This window comes from Patagioenas fasciata, chromosome 14, assembly GCF_037038585.1.
Source record: "Patagioenas fasciata isolate bPatFas1 chromosome 14, bPatFas1.hap1, whole genome shotgun sequence".
Classification (NCBI taxonomy): Eukaryota; Metazoa; Chordata; class Aves; order Columbiformes; family Columbidae; genus Patagioenas; species Patagioenas fasciata.
Window position 1 is genome coordinate 17,135,028 of NC_092533.1, and position 17,406 is coordinate 17,152,433.

Genomic DNA, 17,406 nt, shown 5'->3' on the forward strand with positions numbered 1-17,406 from the left:
CTGCATCCTGCTCCATCCCCGCGCTGGGGGACGGGTCAGCCCAGGGTCAGGCCGCTAATTGCAGTCCCGGGGATGGTGGGACGAGGCACCCCAAACACAGGGGAAGCAGTGGGTCCAGCTGCAGAGAGGGATGTGTGACACCCCTCAGCCAGCCCAGCACCTCCCCAAGGCACTAGGTGTCCCCATGGCAGGACAGGACGTGTCTCTGGCACCCGCGCAGAGGTTGCAGCTCTTGCTACTGACTCTGCTGCAGCTCACCCCCGAGTCAGGGCTCCAGACACGATCCTGTCCCAGCCTGGCCAGCTCCACCATGCAAACTCCTGCTGGCACGGCCGCTGTGCCACTGCACCAGCCCCACGCCAGGGTCCATCTCCTCCTGGCATCACTTGCTGGCACCTTCCCATGTGGAGCCACCAAGGTCAAGGAGAGGCTCAGACGTGGCCATACCTTCTGGGACAGCACGCTATAGGGGCTGCAGCAGGTTGTGTTGCCCTTCTGCTAACTCTGTTTAATGAGGATTTTAATTAATAACAACCTCAGGCCAGCCCTTGTGGGAGCACCCAAGCTCCTCATCCCACCTGGCTGCCGGTGGCCACTCGGGTGCCCAGCCCTGGGGACAGCAGCTTGGATGCCACATCCCTAGCAGCAGCTGGGCAGGCAGTGGGGACAACCCGCACAGGGGTTGTGGCTGACAGGGGCACTGTGGCTGAGCAGGGTGGAGAGGGTGGGCTTCACCCTCCGGGGATGCCTGAGGAGGGTGTTTGGCAGCACTGATCAGAGAGCACAGAGCCTCCACCTACATACACCAGGGAGGTGCAGATGCAGCCCAGCATGGAGATGAGGTACATCTGAGGTGGAGGAGCCAGCCCACAACCCCAGCACCCGATCTCCCACCTCCCCACGCCACTTGCAGGCAGGGATTGCATCCCTCCATATCTCTGGCTCCGTCCTTTCTCCCCAAGCTGTTTTCCCGCGGGGGGAAGCCTCTGCTCTCCTCATCCCCTGCTAATGCCAACGTCCTGCAAACACCGCGTGTTCTGCTGTGGCTCCCCTCCCTGGCAGTGCCCACCTCCTCCGCTGACACCCAGGGTCCCAGCAGAGCCTGTGTCCCCTGGCAGTGCCCTGGCTGGAGGAGCACGCAGGCAATGGCAGCACTGGGCTCGCTGTGGCACTAGGGCAGGGGCTCCGGCAGGGCATCGTCCCCAAGCCCCAGCCTGTCCAGGCAGCAGCACTGTGCACAGCAGCTGCACCGTCCTCCCCTGTGCTCCCCCCACAGGGGCCGGGTGCTGCCCCAGACCTCTCTCAAGGGCTCTAGGGAAGGTTTTGGCTACCACAACATGCCCAAGGTGTGATGGGGGACACACGCCCTGTGCTTGTAGCTTCCTGGGTGGGTGAGAGTAGAGGTGGGGACACTGCTGTCCCTGGGGGCCAGGTAGCAGAGTGTGGCACAGCCTGGTTTGCCACATCTGCAGCTGCCCCAGCGGCACCTTCACCGAGCACCAGCCCGCGCCGATGGCAGCCCCCGCACTGCACCCACAGCACCGAGCACACCCCTGGCGTGGTGACAGGGACACCGTCCTGTGGGGCAGACCCCAGTTTTTGCTGCTGGTGGGATGAATCAGCCCCCCCACGCCGCCCCCGGGGATCATATAAGGCTGGGAGGAAGGGCCCTGCATGCCGCTCGCAGGACGCTCTCCCAGCATGGGGTGGGGGCTGGGTCCCCCCCAGGTGCCAGGACTGTGCGTTCACACAGTCCCAGCCGTTAGCCACAGTCATAAAAGAACAGCCAGACTCCTTTTTCCCGTAACACCCCCCCTAGCACATTCTTGCTAAGTGATTTCGGCTGTTGCCCAAGCAGCACGAACTGGGACCAGCTCCCCACAGCCCCTGGCCAGTGCCGCCCCGGCCGGGGCCCGCTCTGGGTTACCATGACCGGAGCACTCCTGGGGTGCCAGAGCGTCCGTCTGCCCCTGAAAGCCTTCAGCTTTGTCCCTCCCCATGCTGGTCTGGCCCCATCACCGTCACAGTGAGCTCCAGTTGTCACCACAAGCACCCCTGGGCTCAGCCATGAGTCTGACCCGGGTGACGGGCTACGAACCTCCCCAGGAGCTGTGGGCCAGCCAGGTGGGGGATGCTGGGGGCACATTTGGGGCAATTTTCCCCAAGGACTTTCCGCTCGGTCCCAGCAGGTCACTGCCCAGCAGGGATGGAGCACACACATCACTGTCACCCCCCTCTCCTGTGGGCACACGTCTGGCCAACAGATGCTGTCCCAAACGCTGGCCAGAGCCAGGGACAAAGGCTGTGGCTACCTCATCCCAGGGAGGCAGAGCCAGCGCTGCCAGGCCCAGGTAGATCCCAGGCTGGGACAACCCTGCCCATGTGGCCAGGAGAGCCCCAGGGGTGGCAGGGGACACACAGCCCACCTGCCAGCGCGATGCCGAGCACCAGGCACCGGCAGTGGCCCTGCCAGCTTGTCCAGCGCTGAGCCCATCCCCTGTGCCCTCCGTCCGCAATGGCTCCCACTGACCCAGTGCCGGCCACACTGGCCACACCAGAAAACCATCAGCTGCACCACCCTCTCGGCCTCCTGAGCCCACTCACCTTTAGCAGCAAGTTCTGGACATGTCGCGACAAAACGAGCCTCACTGTGGTTCTCCGTGGTACATCAATTATATTATTTTACCAAAAACAAATGGTGTTGGGCTCCTCGGTACAACTCCAGGCGGGTCAAGATGGGAAACACCCGCGGGAGGAGCCGGGCTGGCTGAGCCCAGCTGCTGCGGGGTTAACCCTGAGGTTGGGCAGCCGGGGTGGCTCCGGTTCAGCCCATCACACCGTCCCATCCCATCGTCCCATCCCATCGCACCACCCGCCCGCACCAGCCACCACCGAGCCACGAGCCACGGCACCACCAGGATCCCCGGGGACCCGGTGGGGACCGCGTCTGGCAGCAGTGGGGACAGGGGCAGGTGGGGGCACGGGGAACCAACTGCCATCAGCACTGGGGGGCCAGGATGGCTGGAGAGGGGGGTGGGAGAGAAATAACAAAGCTGTAAATCATGACACAAAACATGCATTCATTTTATTCACAAAAACAGCCTGGATCGCTAAAACATTACAAACAGCATTTCAATTTAATGATGTAGAGAGAGCTGGAGAGACGGGGATTTGAACAGAAGAGAAATATCACTTTTCGTAACTGCTTCAGCACAGGTCCTGCAATATTATTTTTATTTTGATTTTTAACTTCAGTAAGTTTACAAAAATTACTTCTAGGAGTAAACCATTGCAATTAGGAGGTTTTTCTGTACGCAGTGTTTCTTGTTCTATATTAATAAACTAACAATGACTTTTTTTTCTCTTTTTTTTTCCTTTTTTTTTCCTTTTCGAAGACAGCCAGTTGTGTAGCAATTGTTTTCTTCCACCTTTTATACCGAACCTCTTGCGGGTTAAACTTACATAGGTGAATGGCTAGGAAAAGGGATACTACATCGCTTTAAACATATTCTCATTTATAAACATGAAGTTGAGGCATTCTAGAAACTATCCACTCTATGGTATGATGGGAAAGAATCAAATAAAAAGTATAAATGAGGGTGCAATTAAACAACTGTGCTAAATTACAGTAGTGCTTATTAGTAACTAGATTTAAAAAGGTTACTGTAAATTTACATTCCCTACACAAGTACTGCATCTTTCACACATAAACAACATCAACACCAAAACACAGAAAGAAACTGATTGTCCATACTCTGTCTATTAAGTCTTGGTACTTTACAGATCCATTGTTTTTTTCTTTTAATTATTTTTATTTGAAAAGCAGTTAAATGTCTGACTAGGACTCGAAGATGTTAAAACAAACGCAAAAAAAAAAAAAAATTATAAAAACAGGAATGAGATTTGCGAGAAAATATTTTTGGTTCTAAAGAGACACAGGTGCATCCATTCATTTCAGCCAAAATCCCTTGCCTGAGACAACACAAGCAAGCAGTGACATTGCACTTGGATGACAGAGCTTTGGGATCCCCGTTCCTACTGGAACCATCTGAACGCGGCTCCTGTGGGAAGCATCACCTTCTGGAAAGGAAGAGAGACAGGGAGGGGGACAGGAGAAGGGACAAGGCATTAGGTCGGGTCCGGTACAGCCGTGTGGCACCGGGGTTATGCACCCCCCCGCTCCATCCCCGGCACAGGCTCTGGCACCAGCCTGGGCTCAGCACCCCCCAGCACAGCCGTGCATCCTGAGGCTCCCAGCCCACCGGCAAATGCCGGGATGGTGGCCAGAGGAAGCCAGGGCTCCCCCCGCTGCCCCCCTGCCCAGCACAGCAGCTCAGCCATTGTTCCTGTGTCCCCGCGCCGCAGCCGGCACAATGGCGCGGCCCCCGACTTCCCCTCGTCCGATAGCGAGCACAATGGCTGGGCCGCGGCGAGCCGGCATGGCCAAGCATGGTGGACCCCTCGCTGCCAGCCCCCACCTCCCCTGCCACGGACAGGCACCCATCAAACAGAAGCCCAGCCAACAGCTGGGTTTAGGAGGGCATTTAGGGGGAAACTGAGGCAGAAGTGAACTGGCTGGGCTTGGGGCCACCAGACCCAGGAGTAGCTCGGGACACTGGGGACATCATGCTGCTGCCACCCGGCCGCGATGAACAACCTTGTCCCCAGCAAAGCAGACCTGAGGACCACAGGGGACCTCCAGGCATCTCGCAGGGCATGAGGGATGAGTCCCACTGGGCCCAATCCAACACAAAACAAAGTGCCCAGCAACAGACAAGACCTCTTTGAAGCCACCTCCAGGAAAGGTGGTGTGGGCCAATGGCCTCAGTGGCTCTGTGGTCCTCTGGAGGGAGAATGTTTCCCAGATGGATGGAGTAGGAAGTCCGTGCAACGTTCATGAGACCATGGGTGGAGTACACAAGGGCCACAATGTCTCTCAATGCCAACAGCCCCCAAGCAAGGCCAAGCCATGCTAGCCAGCAGATAGGGCCACACAACCACGACGAGGACGTGCCTCAGAGGGCCCTTCAGTTCCTGCATTTCCAAACAAGGGACACCAATGGGAAACAAGCCACAGGCTGCGGTGACAGGCATGAGGCAGCAGCTGGGCTGCCATAAAGTGGTGGAGGGGACAGCCAGCCTCAGCTCCAGCACCAGCTCCAGGCATTGTGCAGGGCTAGGGCACCTTGTGTTGTCCCAATAGTCAAAACCATGCCACGTTCAGGTCCCTAATCCCACGCAGGAGCCAGCAAGCTCTCATTGTGTCCTTCTCTTGGCTCAAGACACCCACCAAGCCTCAAGGAGTAACCAGGGCAGTGTGTCCCCACAGCCACGAGGGAGGGACCCCAACGTGCTCACTTCCACAGGCACCATGACCAAAGATGAGGCTTGGGCAAGGGGAGGGGGCATGAAAGGCAAGAAAGGGTAAGAGATGGTGCCGCCCAGTTGGGCTGCTGACAGGCTGCACCTTCTGCTCTCAGACTATGTCTGGTCCTCAGGGCAAACTGAGCTGGGGCAGCCAACAGGCAGAGAGCTCCAGGCATCAGCGCTTCCCCAAAGGTCTCTGCAATACATAACCTGGCATCTGGGGAAGACACAAGTGCCTCTGGCCACCATGCACTGGGCTGTGGCAAAGCACATCACCAATGATGGATCCCGCCCAAGGTGTGGGATGCAGGACCTGCAGGGCTGAGTGTGACAGACTTGCTGGCAAGGGCCATCTACTGAGGTACATCATCCCAGGAGAGAGGAACAAAGGGAGGAGCTCCCAAGGGGTCTGAGAGGAGATGTCTGATACGGATCACCTTAGACACCTCTGCCTCTCCGTTACTGAAGGAAAACAGACAACCAGCTCTAACATGGATGCCCAGGATAGATCCCCGCCTTGTCCCCACAATCATGAAATCACAGGAGGGTTTGGGTTGGAAGAGACCTTCACAGACCATGCAGTCCAACCACCACCATGGGCAGGGACATCTTCCACTAGACCAGGTTGCTCAAAGCCATGTTCAACCCGGCCTTGAACACATCCAGGGATGGGGCACCACAGCTTCTCTGGGCAGCCTGTCCCAGTGTCTCATCACCCCCATCACAGAACATTTCTTCCCTATGTTCAGTTTAAAACTGTTTCCCTTTGTCCTGTCACGACAGGCCTTGGTGAAAAGTCTCTGTCTATCGAGACTCATGTGAGTGGTGGTGGTGGTGGTGACCCTACAGCAGCATTAGCTGGGACACCAAGGCACTTCACCAAGGCTTCTCCAGATGGAGAACAGCTCTATCGAGTCAAATCCCTACTATCCATGACCTTTGTGTGACCTACAGCTCTGGAGACAAGCCCATGGCAACCTGTCCAGCGTTGGCCACCGGCTCCCATGACAACTCCAGGGGTTGCTGGCCCTGGCAGAGCCTGGAGGAGCCTGGTCAGGGCAGGGACACACTGCTGCCTGCTCTGAGCATCTAACCTGCCTCGGCTGCCTCAGAGCCTCAGCTGGACACCACCGCACCAGGACACCAGTGGCGACCAGTTATTCGTGCTCTGTAGATGTTCAGATAAAGCTTAACAGTGGTAGAGGAATTTACCCCGATTTTTATGCTGCCATAAACATTTAATTCTATTTTTTTCCCGCTTGATTTTAGATCAATGTTTAATCACAGCCATGGTCCCTGTCCGGGCTCCCAAGAATGCCTCTCTGGACATGCAGGGTTGGCAGACCAGAGTCACCACCACTGCTGTTCTCCTAGGCAATGGAACAGGTCCCCGCAGAGCAGGATGATGCTTCAAAAGGCCTGTGAACTTTTCAGCCCCATATAAAAGGCCAACAAACAGCCTTTTCCTGTGCCAGCATCAGCACTACGGTGTGATGACACCCCACCAGGATCAGCAGTTCATGGAGTCCAGAGTCCATGAGTCTCCACCACAAGGCAGGTGCCACTGGCTGCCCTAGGGTTGGCCCAATGCAATGCACTACCAACGCTGGTTGACACGGGCTGAGACCTAAAAACCCTGTCGTTTACCCAGGTGGCCTTGGGACATCAGCGGGGGTCCCAGCATCCCTGACCCAGCTACATACGGCCACAATCTCATTCAACTCTGTCAACACCGACAGGCTGCACAAGTGGATATCCTGACAGAGGGGAGGATCTGCTCTGAAAAGGGGATGGTGATGCCCTGGAGCAACCCACATCTGTCCAGGCGTCCATCCCCACCAGCACAGCATCTCTTCAGCCTCAACACACCTATGGTTGTGCCCAGGAGGGATGGGGACCCACCCTCTGTGGGGTCCAACTCTGTCACATGAAGAGCCCTGTTTTAGTGGCTTCAATTTCTCAGCCAGCCACAGGATGGGGAAACCAATCAAGGGGGTGACTGTTTCATGGGCTATTTATCATCTACGGGCCCGGAGCAGCGCTGGGAGAAGGGAGCAGCTCCTCCGGCTGCTTCGAGCTCCGAGTCTATTGACCCGATTTAGGACTGTTCGGAAAAGATGAACTTTTTTATTTTCCCTTTCTCCCTTTTTCCAGATCACTGACTCAGCAAATTAGAACAAGAATATAATTTAGCAATACAGCGGCTTTTGAAAGACACAGCCCCCTCTCCTCATCCCCACCGCCCAAACAGGTTTTTTTTTTCTCCTTCACTATTCATTCAGAGCTGATGCTAATTGAAAATCGTACAACGTGGCTGTGAAAACGGTGGGTTGTCTCCTCGGGACAACCAGAGGATGGGCAATGCCCTTGCGCCAGGATCCCCTATCCAGCTGATGTCTGGGTGACTTCAAGCCCTCACCAGCTTTGGGGATGTGCTCCGTGGTGGGAAGAATAACTGATGGCAAGATCAGTTCCCAGAAAAATCAAACCTGGCTTAACTGTAACACATGGGGGACCCGGCTGATGGGTCTTGGCCCAGCGCAGGTTCTGCCAGAGCCGTGTGCCCCTGCGCAACCCTCACAACGTGTCCCAGCGCCTCACCCATGCCATGGAACGCCACACCACGCCACCACAGCTGCCCAGGGCCCTGGCTGAATTTCAGACCCACACAATGACCCGAGTCACCGGACTTTTCCAGCGCCCCCCACGCGAATATCGCACCTCCCCGGCGGATTTGGCCATTAGCACCTCAACCCAACGGCGGCTGGCAGCGGCTCTCGGCCAAGGGCAACACCCACGGGTGGATGTAGTCCGTGCTGGTGGCAGGCGGTGACAGCCTGAGTATGTCCCGAAAGCCTCACATCGGGGACACCGGGATCCCCAGCGAGTGCCGCAGGGACTCACCCTGACCGCCTGCACAGACACCGGCCCAGGGACACCCGGCACAGCCTGGCGCACACCGCAGCCTCTTCCCACCCCAAACCAAGCACCCCTTTGCTCCTGCTCAGCGCGAAGGGGCTGGACTCTGGCCGCACCATGGCTGTGGGTCTCACCACCACCGACTACCCTGAAACTCTACCCCAAAAAGCTGTCTCCTGCCTCCCCATCCTCTGACCCCATGGCCGGGTCAGAAGCTGCTCCATGGCTTGGGAAGCCACAGCCCCCCAGGACAAGGGACGCCAGCACTGAATTCAAGCAGGACCCACTGCTGCCCATGCTTGCGAAGGGGAGAGTAAAGCCCCCTGCACCCAGGGACCCCAGGGGAAGACCCTGGCTCCCTCCTCCCCAGGCCAACCAACCCCAGTACGTAAGGGAGGGCAGGGACTGGGGCACCGGGCAGAGCACACATCTCACTGTGAGAACTGTTAATGGAAAAGGGAAAAATAAAAAAGTAAGAAGTACCAGGTGTTTTATTATCTAGGGCAAGATCCGAACCCAGGAGCGCAGCCCGAGGAAGGGTTAGGGTGCCTGAGAGGGGCCGGTTACCTCCAGTGCTGCAGAAGGCTTCTTTTTGAGTTCTTCACATTTTCGGAATTTGCAAATCTGGTGGCCAGTTTTGCGATTCCTACAACTGCTGCACTGCTCGCAGTTTATCCGTCTTCGGCAGGGCGGGCACATGCCGCATCTTTTCCGTTTCTTTTTCCCCGAATTGATGGCAGATGCCAACTCATTCTGCATGGGATACTCTGCCAAGCCAGCCATATGGAGCGCGCTCTCTGCCAGAAACACGCCGGCAGGGGTCATAATGAAAAGGCCTGGGTTGATGGGAAAAGCCCCCAGGTAAGGAAAATCAGAGGGGCCGTTCATTGTCTCTGCAGCTGAGACTGCCTCCATGTCAGAGATACCAGTCCCGTGGTCGCTCGCTAGAGGAAGATGCTCCTGTACCACTCTTTTGAGCATTTCTGTCGACTGAGCAAACTGTTGTAGGGCGGTCTGTCCTTCTGCGGAGAGCTCTGACACCCGGTCTAATTTGCTCAGCATACTAGAGATGTTTTTGTGCTTTGAGGTAGAATGACTTTTATCCACAGTCGCTTCGTTGCCATTAGCTAAGAGGTTGCCTTTCTCTGAATGTTCGCTTACCGAGCTGCTGCTACCAAAGGTGGAATAGTGGGAGAGTGGACGGGACTTCTTAAGACTTTTGTTCAAAGGTTCACTTATTATTCCACTTTTGTTCCTCCTCTCGGAGTTGACAGGGGGTTGAGAGTCATCTTGGTTATTTTTTTCGGTCTCTGGCTTGTTCCCAGTGTCTTGATGGGAGCCCGAATTTGACATGATGCCCAGAGCACAATAACAAAACCAAACCCAAAATTAAAAAAAAAAAAAAAAAAAACACAAATGCAAAAAAAACCCCAAAACCCACCCCCAATGCCAAAGCAAAAGACCCCCAAAGCCCTTCTGGTAGCAGCAGCCGCCAGGGAATGCTCAGATGGGAACGTTCATCAACAAGGCGTCTCCTCCAGCGCCGGCTGCTGAGGGCTTCAGTCCGATCTCAGTGCACAGACATACTCTGCGGCTCTGGTACACAACACGCGGCTCTGGAAGTGGAAAAGAAAAGAGAGTTAGCGCTGGCAAGAGCCAACGGGCTTTTCAAAGCGGCCCTTCCTCCCCCTGCCATGGAAGTCTCAGCACCACAAACAAAGGAACTCCAGGGAACGGACCTCGGTGGGGATCCGTTCCGCTGCTCTTTAAAAGCGTCGCCATCCAGACAGAACTGGGGGGTCACTGGGGAAGTCCTGGCCTGGTAGCAATGGCATCGTGATGCTTAAAGGCTCTGTGTGCCCAGCTCTCCTCCCCCAGGGGCTGCAGCTCCGGGGCAGTCACGGGGCTCATCTCCTGCTCCACTCCAGCGGCGTGTGGCCCCACACCAGACAGGACCACAGGCGCCCATGGGATGTTCCCGAGCCGGCAGCCAGAGCTCGTGCGAGGGGCGCTCGGTTCCCACCCTGCGGCCACCGATGTCCCCCCGGCTGGGTGCCACAGAGCCGGCAGGTTGCAGGGCTGCGTCCCACACTTCCCAGGAAGGTGCTGCTCACCCAGCTCGGGTTCAGCTGTGCCCCTCACCCTCCCGCTCCTCCTCCTTTTCCTCCTCCTTGTCCTGGACCCCTGTCCCCAGGCCAGCACCACACACCAGCGCTGGGCAGGGGAAGGAAGCCACATGAGGAACTGCAGTGTCCACCTCCAAACCCCACCAAGAGCTGCAGCGTCTGCCTCCGAGTCCCATGGGCAGCTTTGGTGTCCACCTCCAAACCCCATCAGAAGCTGCAGCATCCACTTCCAAGCCCCACGAGGAGCTGCAGCATCCACCTTCAAAGCCCCCAGGGAGCCAGAGCATCCCAGCGCTGACCTCCTGCCATGCCCCGGCGTTCTCTGCCCGCTCGCCCACCGCGGGCACCCGGCCGCTCCAGCAGAGGCAGGGGCTCAGCGGTGACAGCAAGAGCCCCGCTCAGCACCACTCCCCAGAATGGGGGCAATGCCGCCGTCCCTGGGGCAGTTCCGGGGCAGCTGGGCCCAGCGTGGCTGCAAACACTTGTTGTTGTGAAATTTCTCCTCCTCCCCTCCTGAGCACGCACGCACGCACAGGCACCGCCAGAGTAATCAGGCTTTAGAGGAGAAAAGCTGCAGGGCTTAGCGGAGCAGGAACCCACGTCCCCACCCCGGCAGCAGCTGGGGGAGGGCAGCGCCGGGAGGAGGCCCCTCGCCCACCCTGTCCCTCCACCCCAGCAGCCTCCAGAGTCTGGGCAGGTTTGTTGCCATGTGCAGAAAGCTCTGCTGGGACTCCTGCTCCTGCTGGGGGACGATGCAGCAGAGCGAGGGGCATCCCTGCACCCCACTCCTGCTCATCCATTACCCTTTGTGTCCCCTTTGTCACAGTCGAGCTGCAACGCAACCCCAGCCCTGCTACAGCCCCAGACCCTTCCCCATGGACACAGCTCAGAGGCCGAGCTGCAGCCATCGCCATTATGGCACTGACGGGGACAAGGTCCCTGTGCCAAACACCACAGCACTGGCGGAGGAAGACAGCCCGTCTCAGCCCGGTGCCAGAGCCAGCTCGCCTGCGGAGAAACCTCCCCGCCCTCGCACAAAAACCGCTTGCTTCAGCTGCTGCGGGATTTGAGACGCAGCGCGGATCGATGCAGGGCTCGGGTTCCAGCCTGGAGCTGGCCAGGCCACGTGGGGAGGGAGCGCTGCGGGGGCAGGACAGGATGCCCTTCCCCGAGCCAGGCGGGGGGACACGAGGAGGGGGCCGGGGTGCCCCCCACATGAGTGCTGGCAGTGTGGGTGAGCCGCCGCCATGCAGCTGGGGCACCCATCCCCAGCGGCCGGGGAGATGGGGGACCCGTCCCTGGAGGCGTCAGGATGGGTCACACCTTAACACCAAAAGCACCAGGCGCCGGGGCGGGAGTGGGGAGCGCGGCAGGAAAAGCACCGGACGGGAGGATGTGAGATAAAGCGCCCGGCGGCGTTATCTGCCGCCTGCCCGCGGCCGCCTTTCCTGCGGCCCTGCGCCTCTTCCGTCCCGCGGCGTGGCGGGAGCTCGGCCGCCGAGCAGGGAGCAGCGCCGGGACGATTGGTCCGGGATTTACCGGCCTCGTGGTCTTGTAACCGTGGTGCTGACGTGGCATTAACCAGGGTCTCCGGCCACAACCAGGAGCAGAGCAGAAGAGACAGCAGGAGCTCAGCTCACACCGCCCTGGCACAGAGCCCAAGCTGTGCCCGCCGGGGGCTCGCCAGCACACCGAGGGGATCCCCAGCCCCACGGCAAGCGTGGCGGGGTCCAGGTGCCGAAGCGCTGACTGGAGGAACACTGTTGGTCACTATCTCCATCATTTCACATCTGTAGCCAGCGGTATCGGCCGGCCTTCCCCAGCTGGCTCTAGCAGGCAGCTGCCCGCTGGTCCCACCCTGCTGCCTAAACTGGGTGCCAGCAGCTCCCAGCCCCCACCAGCCACAGCCTCCTCGGATCAGCACTGATGGCTGCAGAGCCTGGAGCACAAACCCCCAAGCACCCACCACTGTGGCTGGTGGCACTGTGGGACAAGACCACCCCGGTCCACCCAGCACAGCTGCCCTGTCACCCGTGGGGACAAGGGGCACACCGCCATGCTCCCCTCAGCCCCAGCCACACGAGGCTGTGCCCGGCTGCTGGCACAGGGTGCTGTACCGAACTGTGCACAGCTGTGCCCAGCCATGCCGAACGGTACTGAGCTGTGCCAAGCAGTGCCACCGCACAGCCCTGCCATTGTCCCAGCCACCGCTCTGCCGTCGCCAGCTCCTGCCGTGTGTGACCACCCAGCGCTGCCCTCCAGCCCCCCAGAGCTCGTGTTCGCCCACGGTGGCAGGTGTGTCCCCACGCTGTCCCCCACAGGCACCCCAGGACCTGTTTGCCATGGGGTGCCTGGCTTATTTGCACAAAGGGGGTGCTCCCCGCACCCCAACACGGCGGGACCACCCAGCACAGCAGACATCTCAGGTGCTCCTTGCCAGCCTCTGCCCAGCTGGATTGCTAATTGCAGCGGGGGGAGGAATGAATGATCTTAATCCCTTCTTTATGATTGACCCGAGTAAAGACCACAAGGGCCACCCCATCCTGTTTCTGACCCTTTTCCAGCCCCCATCCCATGGGAAGGTGACGGTAGCGTCATCTGGGTCCCTGTCAGAAGGTGCTTAGTCCAGTGGCATTAAGGGGCACGTGATGGGCTCCCTCGCCTGGGCCTTTCAGCAGCAGCTTAGCAGCCTGGAGGGACGCCAGGGTTCAAGGGGACACCACCAAGGTCGGGAGGCCCCAACACACCCCGGGGCGTCCCCGGCCCTTTGCAGGACTCCGCTCCTCCCAGGTACAGGCTGAGCCAGCAACTGTGGGAAGAGCCTGAAAGTCGGGTGCCTCAGGGCGACCAGTGAGCTACAGCACCCAGGCCAGGCTGTCACTTGAGTGTCACCCGCTTCACCCTGCCCACTCCCACCCAGAACCACTTCTGTGGGTCACCCCAAAAACCTGCACCCAGGATGCTTGGCTGGGACGAGGCAGCAGTGCTATCCCGTGCTCTGGGGGAAAAGGGGGCTCTCTTCTCCCCAGGGCTGCCCAGCACCCCCACATCCCCCTTCACTCTGCCCCGTGGTTCCTGCATCCCGGCACAGCGCTGCCCTTGGGGGCCGTGCTGCAATAGTCCTAATGGCTCCGACAGAAGAAAAGGGCACAAAAGGATCACTGGAGGTCCAGCACCCATAGAAACCATCCCCATCTGACGGACTGAGTCTCCCTGATGATGGGCACCATTCACCGTCAGGGGGGCAGCAGCTTCGTTTCTTATAAAAAAAATGACAAACTGCGATTTCCAGCCCCCTCCTCTGTGTTATTTCACTGCATCACTGGAAAGCCATCAGCTCCTGCCAATGTAAAAAGTCTCGCCTTCGAGAAAGAACTTCTGCTTTCCTTTAATTTTAAATAAATCAACCTCCTCCCAGAAAAGCCTCCGGTTGGTCAGCCGTGCACAGACACGGCCGTAAAGGGAGAAGAAAGCAGCAAAGGCGAAGCTGAGCTGCTCCCGGGCTCCGGAGACAAAGGGAGAAAATAAAAGTTCGGCTTTTTTCTAATCCCTGGGCACTGGGTGGGCACCAGGGGCGGCGGGTTTGTCCGCTCAGAGCAGACAGAGGACGGAAGGGACCCCGTCGTCTTTTCAGCCTTGAGAAAGGCGGTAATTGTCCCCTCCGCTGGGTTTTTGTCCCCGCTTCCTCCCCCTTAACCACATGGCCGCCCGCCCAGGGCGGCTCCCACCTCCCTCGGAAAGTGCTGGTGATGGACGGATGAACAGAAGGATGGATGGGACAGACTCGGCTGCACCACGGGCAGAGGTAAGGACACCCGCACCCATCCCTCTCCAAGGCTGGAGGCACCTGCCCAACTGAAGGAACCACCTGCAGCTCCAGAGGGGGGACAGAGGTGGCCCCCATGCTCCTCAACCGCACCGGCCAACAGCCACGGACTCGGCCTCGGGGTGGCCAGCACTGCAGAGTAGGAGTCCCAAGACATCCTTGAGGCATCCTGGTGTCTGAAACACACCTTGGGTTGAGAAAAAACAGTAGGCAGGACAGGACCACTGCACTGCAGCACCAGCATGAGTCAGAGGGTCCAGCTGCAACACAGGTCAAAGGCTCAGGAGAACAAACAACACCAGGACAAGGTTCAAGGCAGCTCCAGCCCCAGCGCCACAACACCCGGCTCAGCTGCCGGGTACCCAGTTCCCACAGCAGTCGACCTGCTGCTCCCTCCACTGGGTGAGATGGGTCAAGTCAAAGCCAGTGGTGACATCTCATCACAGCCTCACCAAGCAGAAGTCAGGCAGCAGGTGCCAGACCAAAGGGCTACTGGACCTCTCTGATCGCAGAGGGAAGCACCAGCAAGTCCTAAGCTGCTGGGGTCCCAGCCAGACAGGGTACAGACCCATGGCACTGTCATCTCTGGGCTGCTGCTTCTGCCAAAGCCGCGTGGAGAAACAAGGTGAACCAAGGGAAAAATCAAGCAGCAATTTGCCAAGGCTGAATGTCCCTGGAGGAGATCCATTCAGGGAGAGCACAGCGTGTGATAACCAGGCACGGACACCCTGAGGCAAAAACAAGCACACTCATCACCCACGCTGTTTGCAACCTCTGTCAACCCAACAGCCCCCAAGCTCCGCTCTTCGCAGTCATCCTCCCAAAAACTGGTCCAGCCAGAAGATCGACTCCTGGATGCACCATGAAGTTACCATCACCCACTGCATTTTCTGAGGACAAGGACGCCCAGGCCTGGGGGAGGTTTGGGCAGTGTCAGAAACGTGAAGTCTCACGCTGGGCATTTGCAGGTTAACGAGCCATAGGTCTGACGGGTCGACAGATGGGCAACTCGCATGGACATAGTTCATCTCCCATGCTCCAGAACATCCTTCGAAGGGCCGGTCATGGCAGCCACTCTGCTCATGTCTGCTGCCGAGGTGGCACTGAGGGACGTTAAGAAGCCAACTCCTGAATTAAAAAGGCTATGGAAGATTAAATCCAGCATCTGGAGTTAGCCCTGGAAGCAGATGGCAAATCATCATGGCGCACACAGTGGCTTTCACCCATCTCCTCCGTGCAGGCAGCCACTCTGCTCTGGTGGTGTCTCCCAAGCGCAGCTCTGGACGCACACGCGGCCTGGTCAGCGAGGGCCAGGGACGTGTCCTGCCAGGCATGTCCTCCCAGCACAGCGCAGTGAGGCTGTGCCACCATCCGGCAGGGGACCAGCTGAGAGGCAGGAGGTGACGCCACCTCCCCAGGTGGGCTCCAGCAAAGGGTGGTGGTGGGTTTCCTTAAATAGACCCATGGCTGCTGCGGGCTTCCGAACCTGCTGGCACACTGTGCTGCTAAGGCACAGCCACACAGGGATGCCTGACACAGGGAAATGCACCCAGGCAAGGCAGAGCCCATCACCGATGTGCCCTGGACAGCCATGGAAGTTACCACTGTGGGAGGACAAAGATGTCCCCAGGGATGCCACCATCTCCATGTACCTCACCCTATGGCCAGGCCTGCGCATACCCGACTGCCCGGTGAGCTGTGGTGCTGGCACAGCCAGAGCCACCACCACAGTGATCGAGCTGTGCCCGGGGCTACCCCACGCTGCCCGGCTGGGAAACGTAGCTGCGTCCTGGCTCCGCAGGGTGGTGGTGGTTACGGATTAAGGAGTCTTAAATGTCAGACGACCAGGCACTCCCTGGAAATCCACTTATCTCCGCTGCCACTCGGAGCGGCCGGAGCCGGGCGGTTATGGAGATAACACGATTGGAAGCGTCCACCCGAGCACTGCGGGGCTGCGGGTGCCCTGCGGACAACGCCAGACGCCTCCTCCTCCGCTCGCCCAGCTGCTGCCCAGAGAACAGGGTGACGGCCACGCTGCTCAGCCCCGGGGGCTGCTCCCCACCTGCACAGACTCCCCCTTCCCCAATCTGGGGGGACGAGGGAGCCTTGGCAGCCTCCCCTCCCAAGCACTCATCAATCCCCCCGCCGCCTCCCCATGCCAAAGCTGTGCCAATTCGCTGCCCAAATCCTAAAACGACTGTAACTAAAACCTACCAGATTGAGCCTCAGGAAGGGCCCCTCCCGCCTTTCCCCCCCCTCCAAATGGGATTGAACAGATCTGCGCTCACACGAGCCCCGCTCGCAGCCAAGCAGCATCTGACATTCACGCACGGTGGCACGGCTCTGCCGCTCGCCCACTCCCCCGCCTGGCATCGCCCACCGCTGCCCCCCTGGAGATGCAGCATCGCTCCCAGCCCAGTAGAACCCCCTGCACACCCCAAAGTCCCCACAGACCTTCCTGGAGGGACCCCAGCGCTTTGGTCCAGCTAGTCCCTGGTGTCCCCTCCACCAAGGGAAGTCCCCAAGGTGATTTCAGGGATGTGACTTTCAGTAGACCAGGCTGAATGTCCTAAGGTCAACGGGGAGGCAGGCACTGCCTGGCAACAGATGCCAGCAACAACGGGCACCCCGAGAGCCACCGCAAAGGGCTGGGGCGCCCCAAGCAAGGCTTCTCCCCAGGAGACCCTCACACAGCCCGCCAAGGCCAAGCTCAGACGTGTGAATCGCTCCTGTTAACAGATGGGGTGATTACAGAGTAAATTACTTGGGGTCTAACTGACAACCAGGTCACAGAGAGACTGATCAGCAGGCGTAGAGCTGCGAGAAGTTAATTAAAAATAAGGAAAAAAGTTGTAGGTGCAGCCGCGTGGGAATATTTGATGGTAAAGAGCCCCAAATCCATCAGTGCCACCTCCAAGTGCCACCTCCATGGTGCCCAAATCCACCAGTGCCACCTCCAAGTGACACCTCCATAGTGCCCCAAAACCACCAGTGCCACCTCCAAGAGCAGCCCCAGCCTGGGGAGGTCCTCTTGTGCCCCCAGCCCTCTCAAAACCTCACTCCTCCATGTCCCACCAGGCAGCTCCGTGGGGGCAGCTGCTCCAGGTGCCAGGAGAGCTGGTGGTGGGATGGGCTGGTGCACCCGCGCCAGCCCCTGTGTCACCGTCA

At 58.9% G+C, this 17,406-nt stretch overlaps 1 protein-coding gene across 1 annotated transcript in view; it reads right to left on the reverse strand.

Annotated features, from left to right (window-relative positions):
• Positions 1-3,060: 3,060 nt before the first annotated feature.
• Positions 3,061-17,406, reverse strand: part of CXXC5 (CXXC finger protein 5) — a 37,677-nt gene continuing 23,331 nt past the window's right edge. Inside the window, exons 2-3 of the mRNA XM_065849453.2 lie at positions 8,854-9,902; positions 3,061-4,080 (exon numbers count right to left, since the gene is read on the reverse strand). Of these exons, the coding sequence (XP_065705525.1) occupies positions 4,036-4,080; positions 8,854-9,639 (831 nt within the window). The 5' untranslated portion in view covers positions 9,640-9,902 and the 3' untranslated portion in view covers positions 3,061-4,035. The remainder of the gene's footprint in view (positions 4,081-8,853; positions 9,903-17,406) is intronic.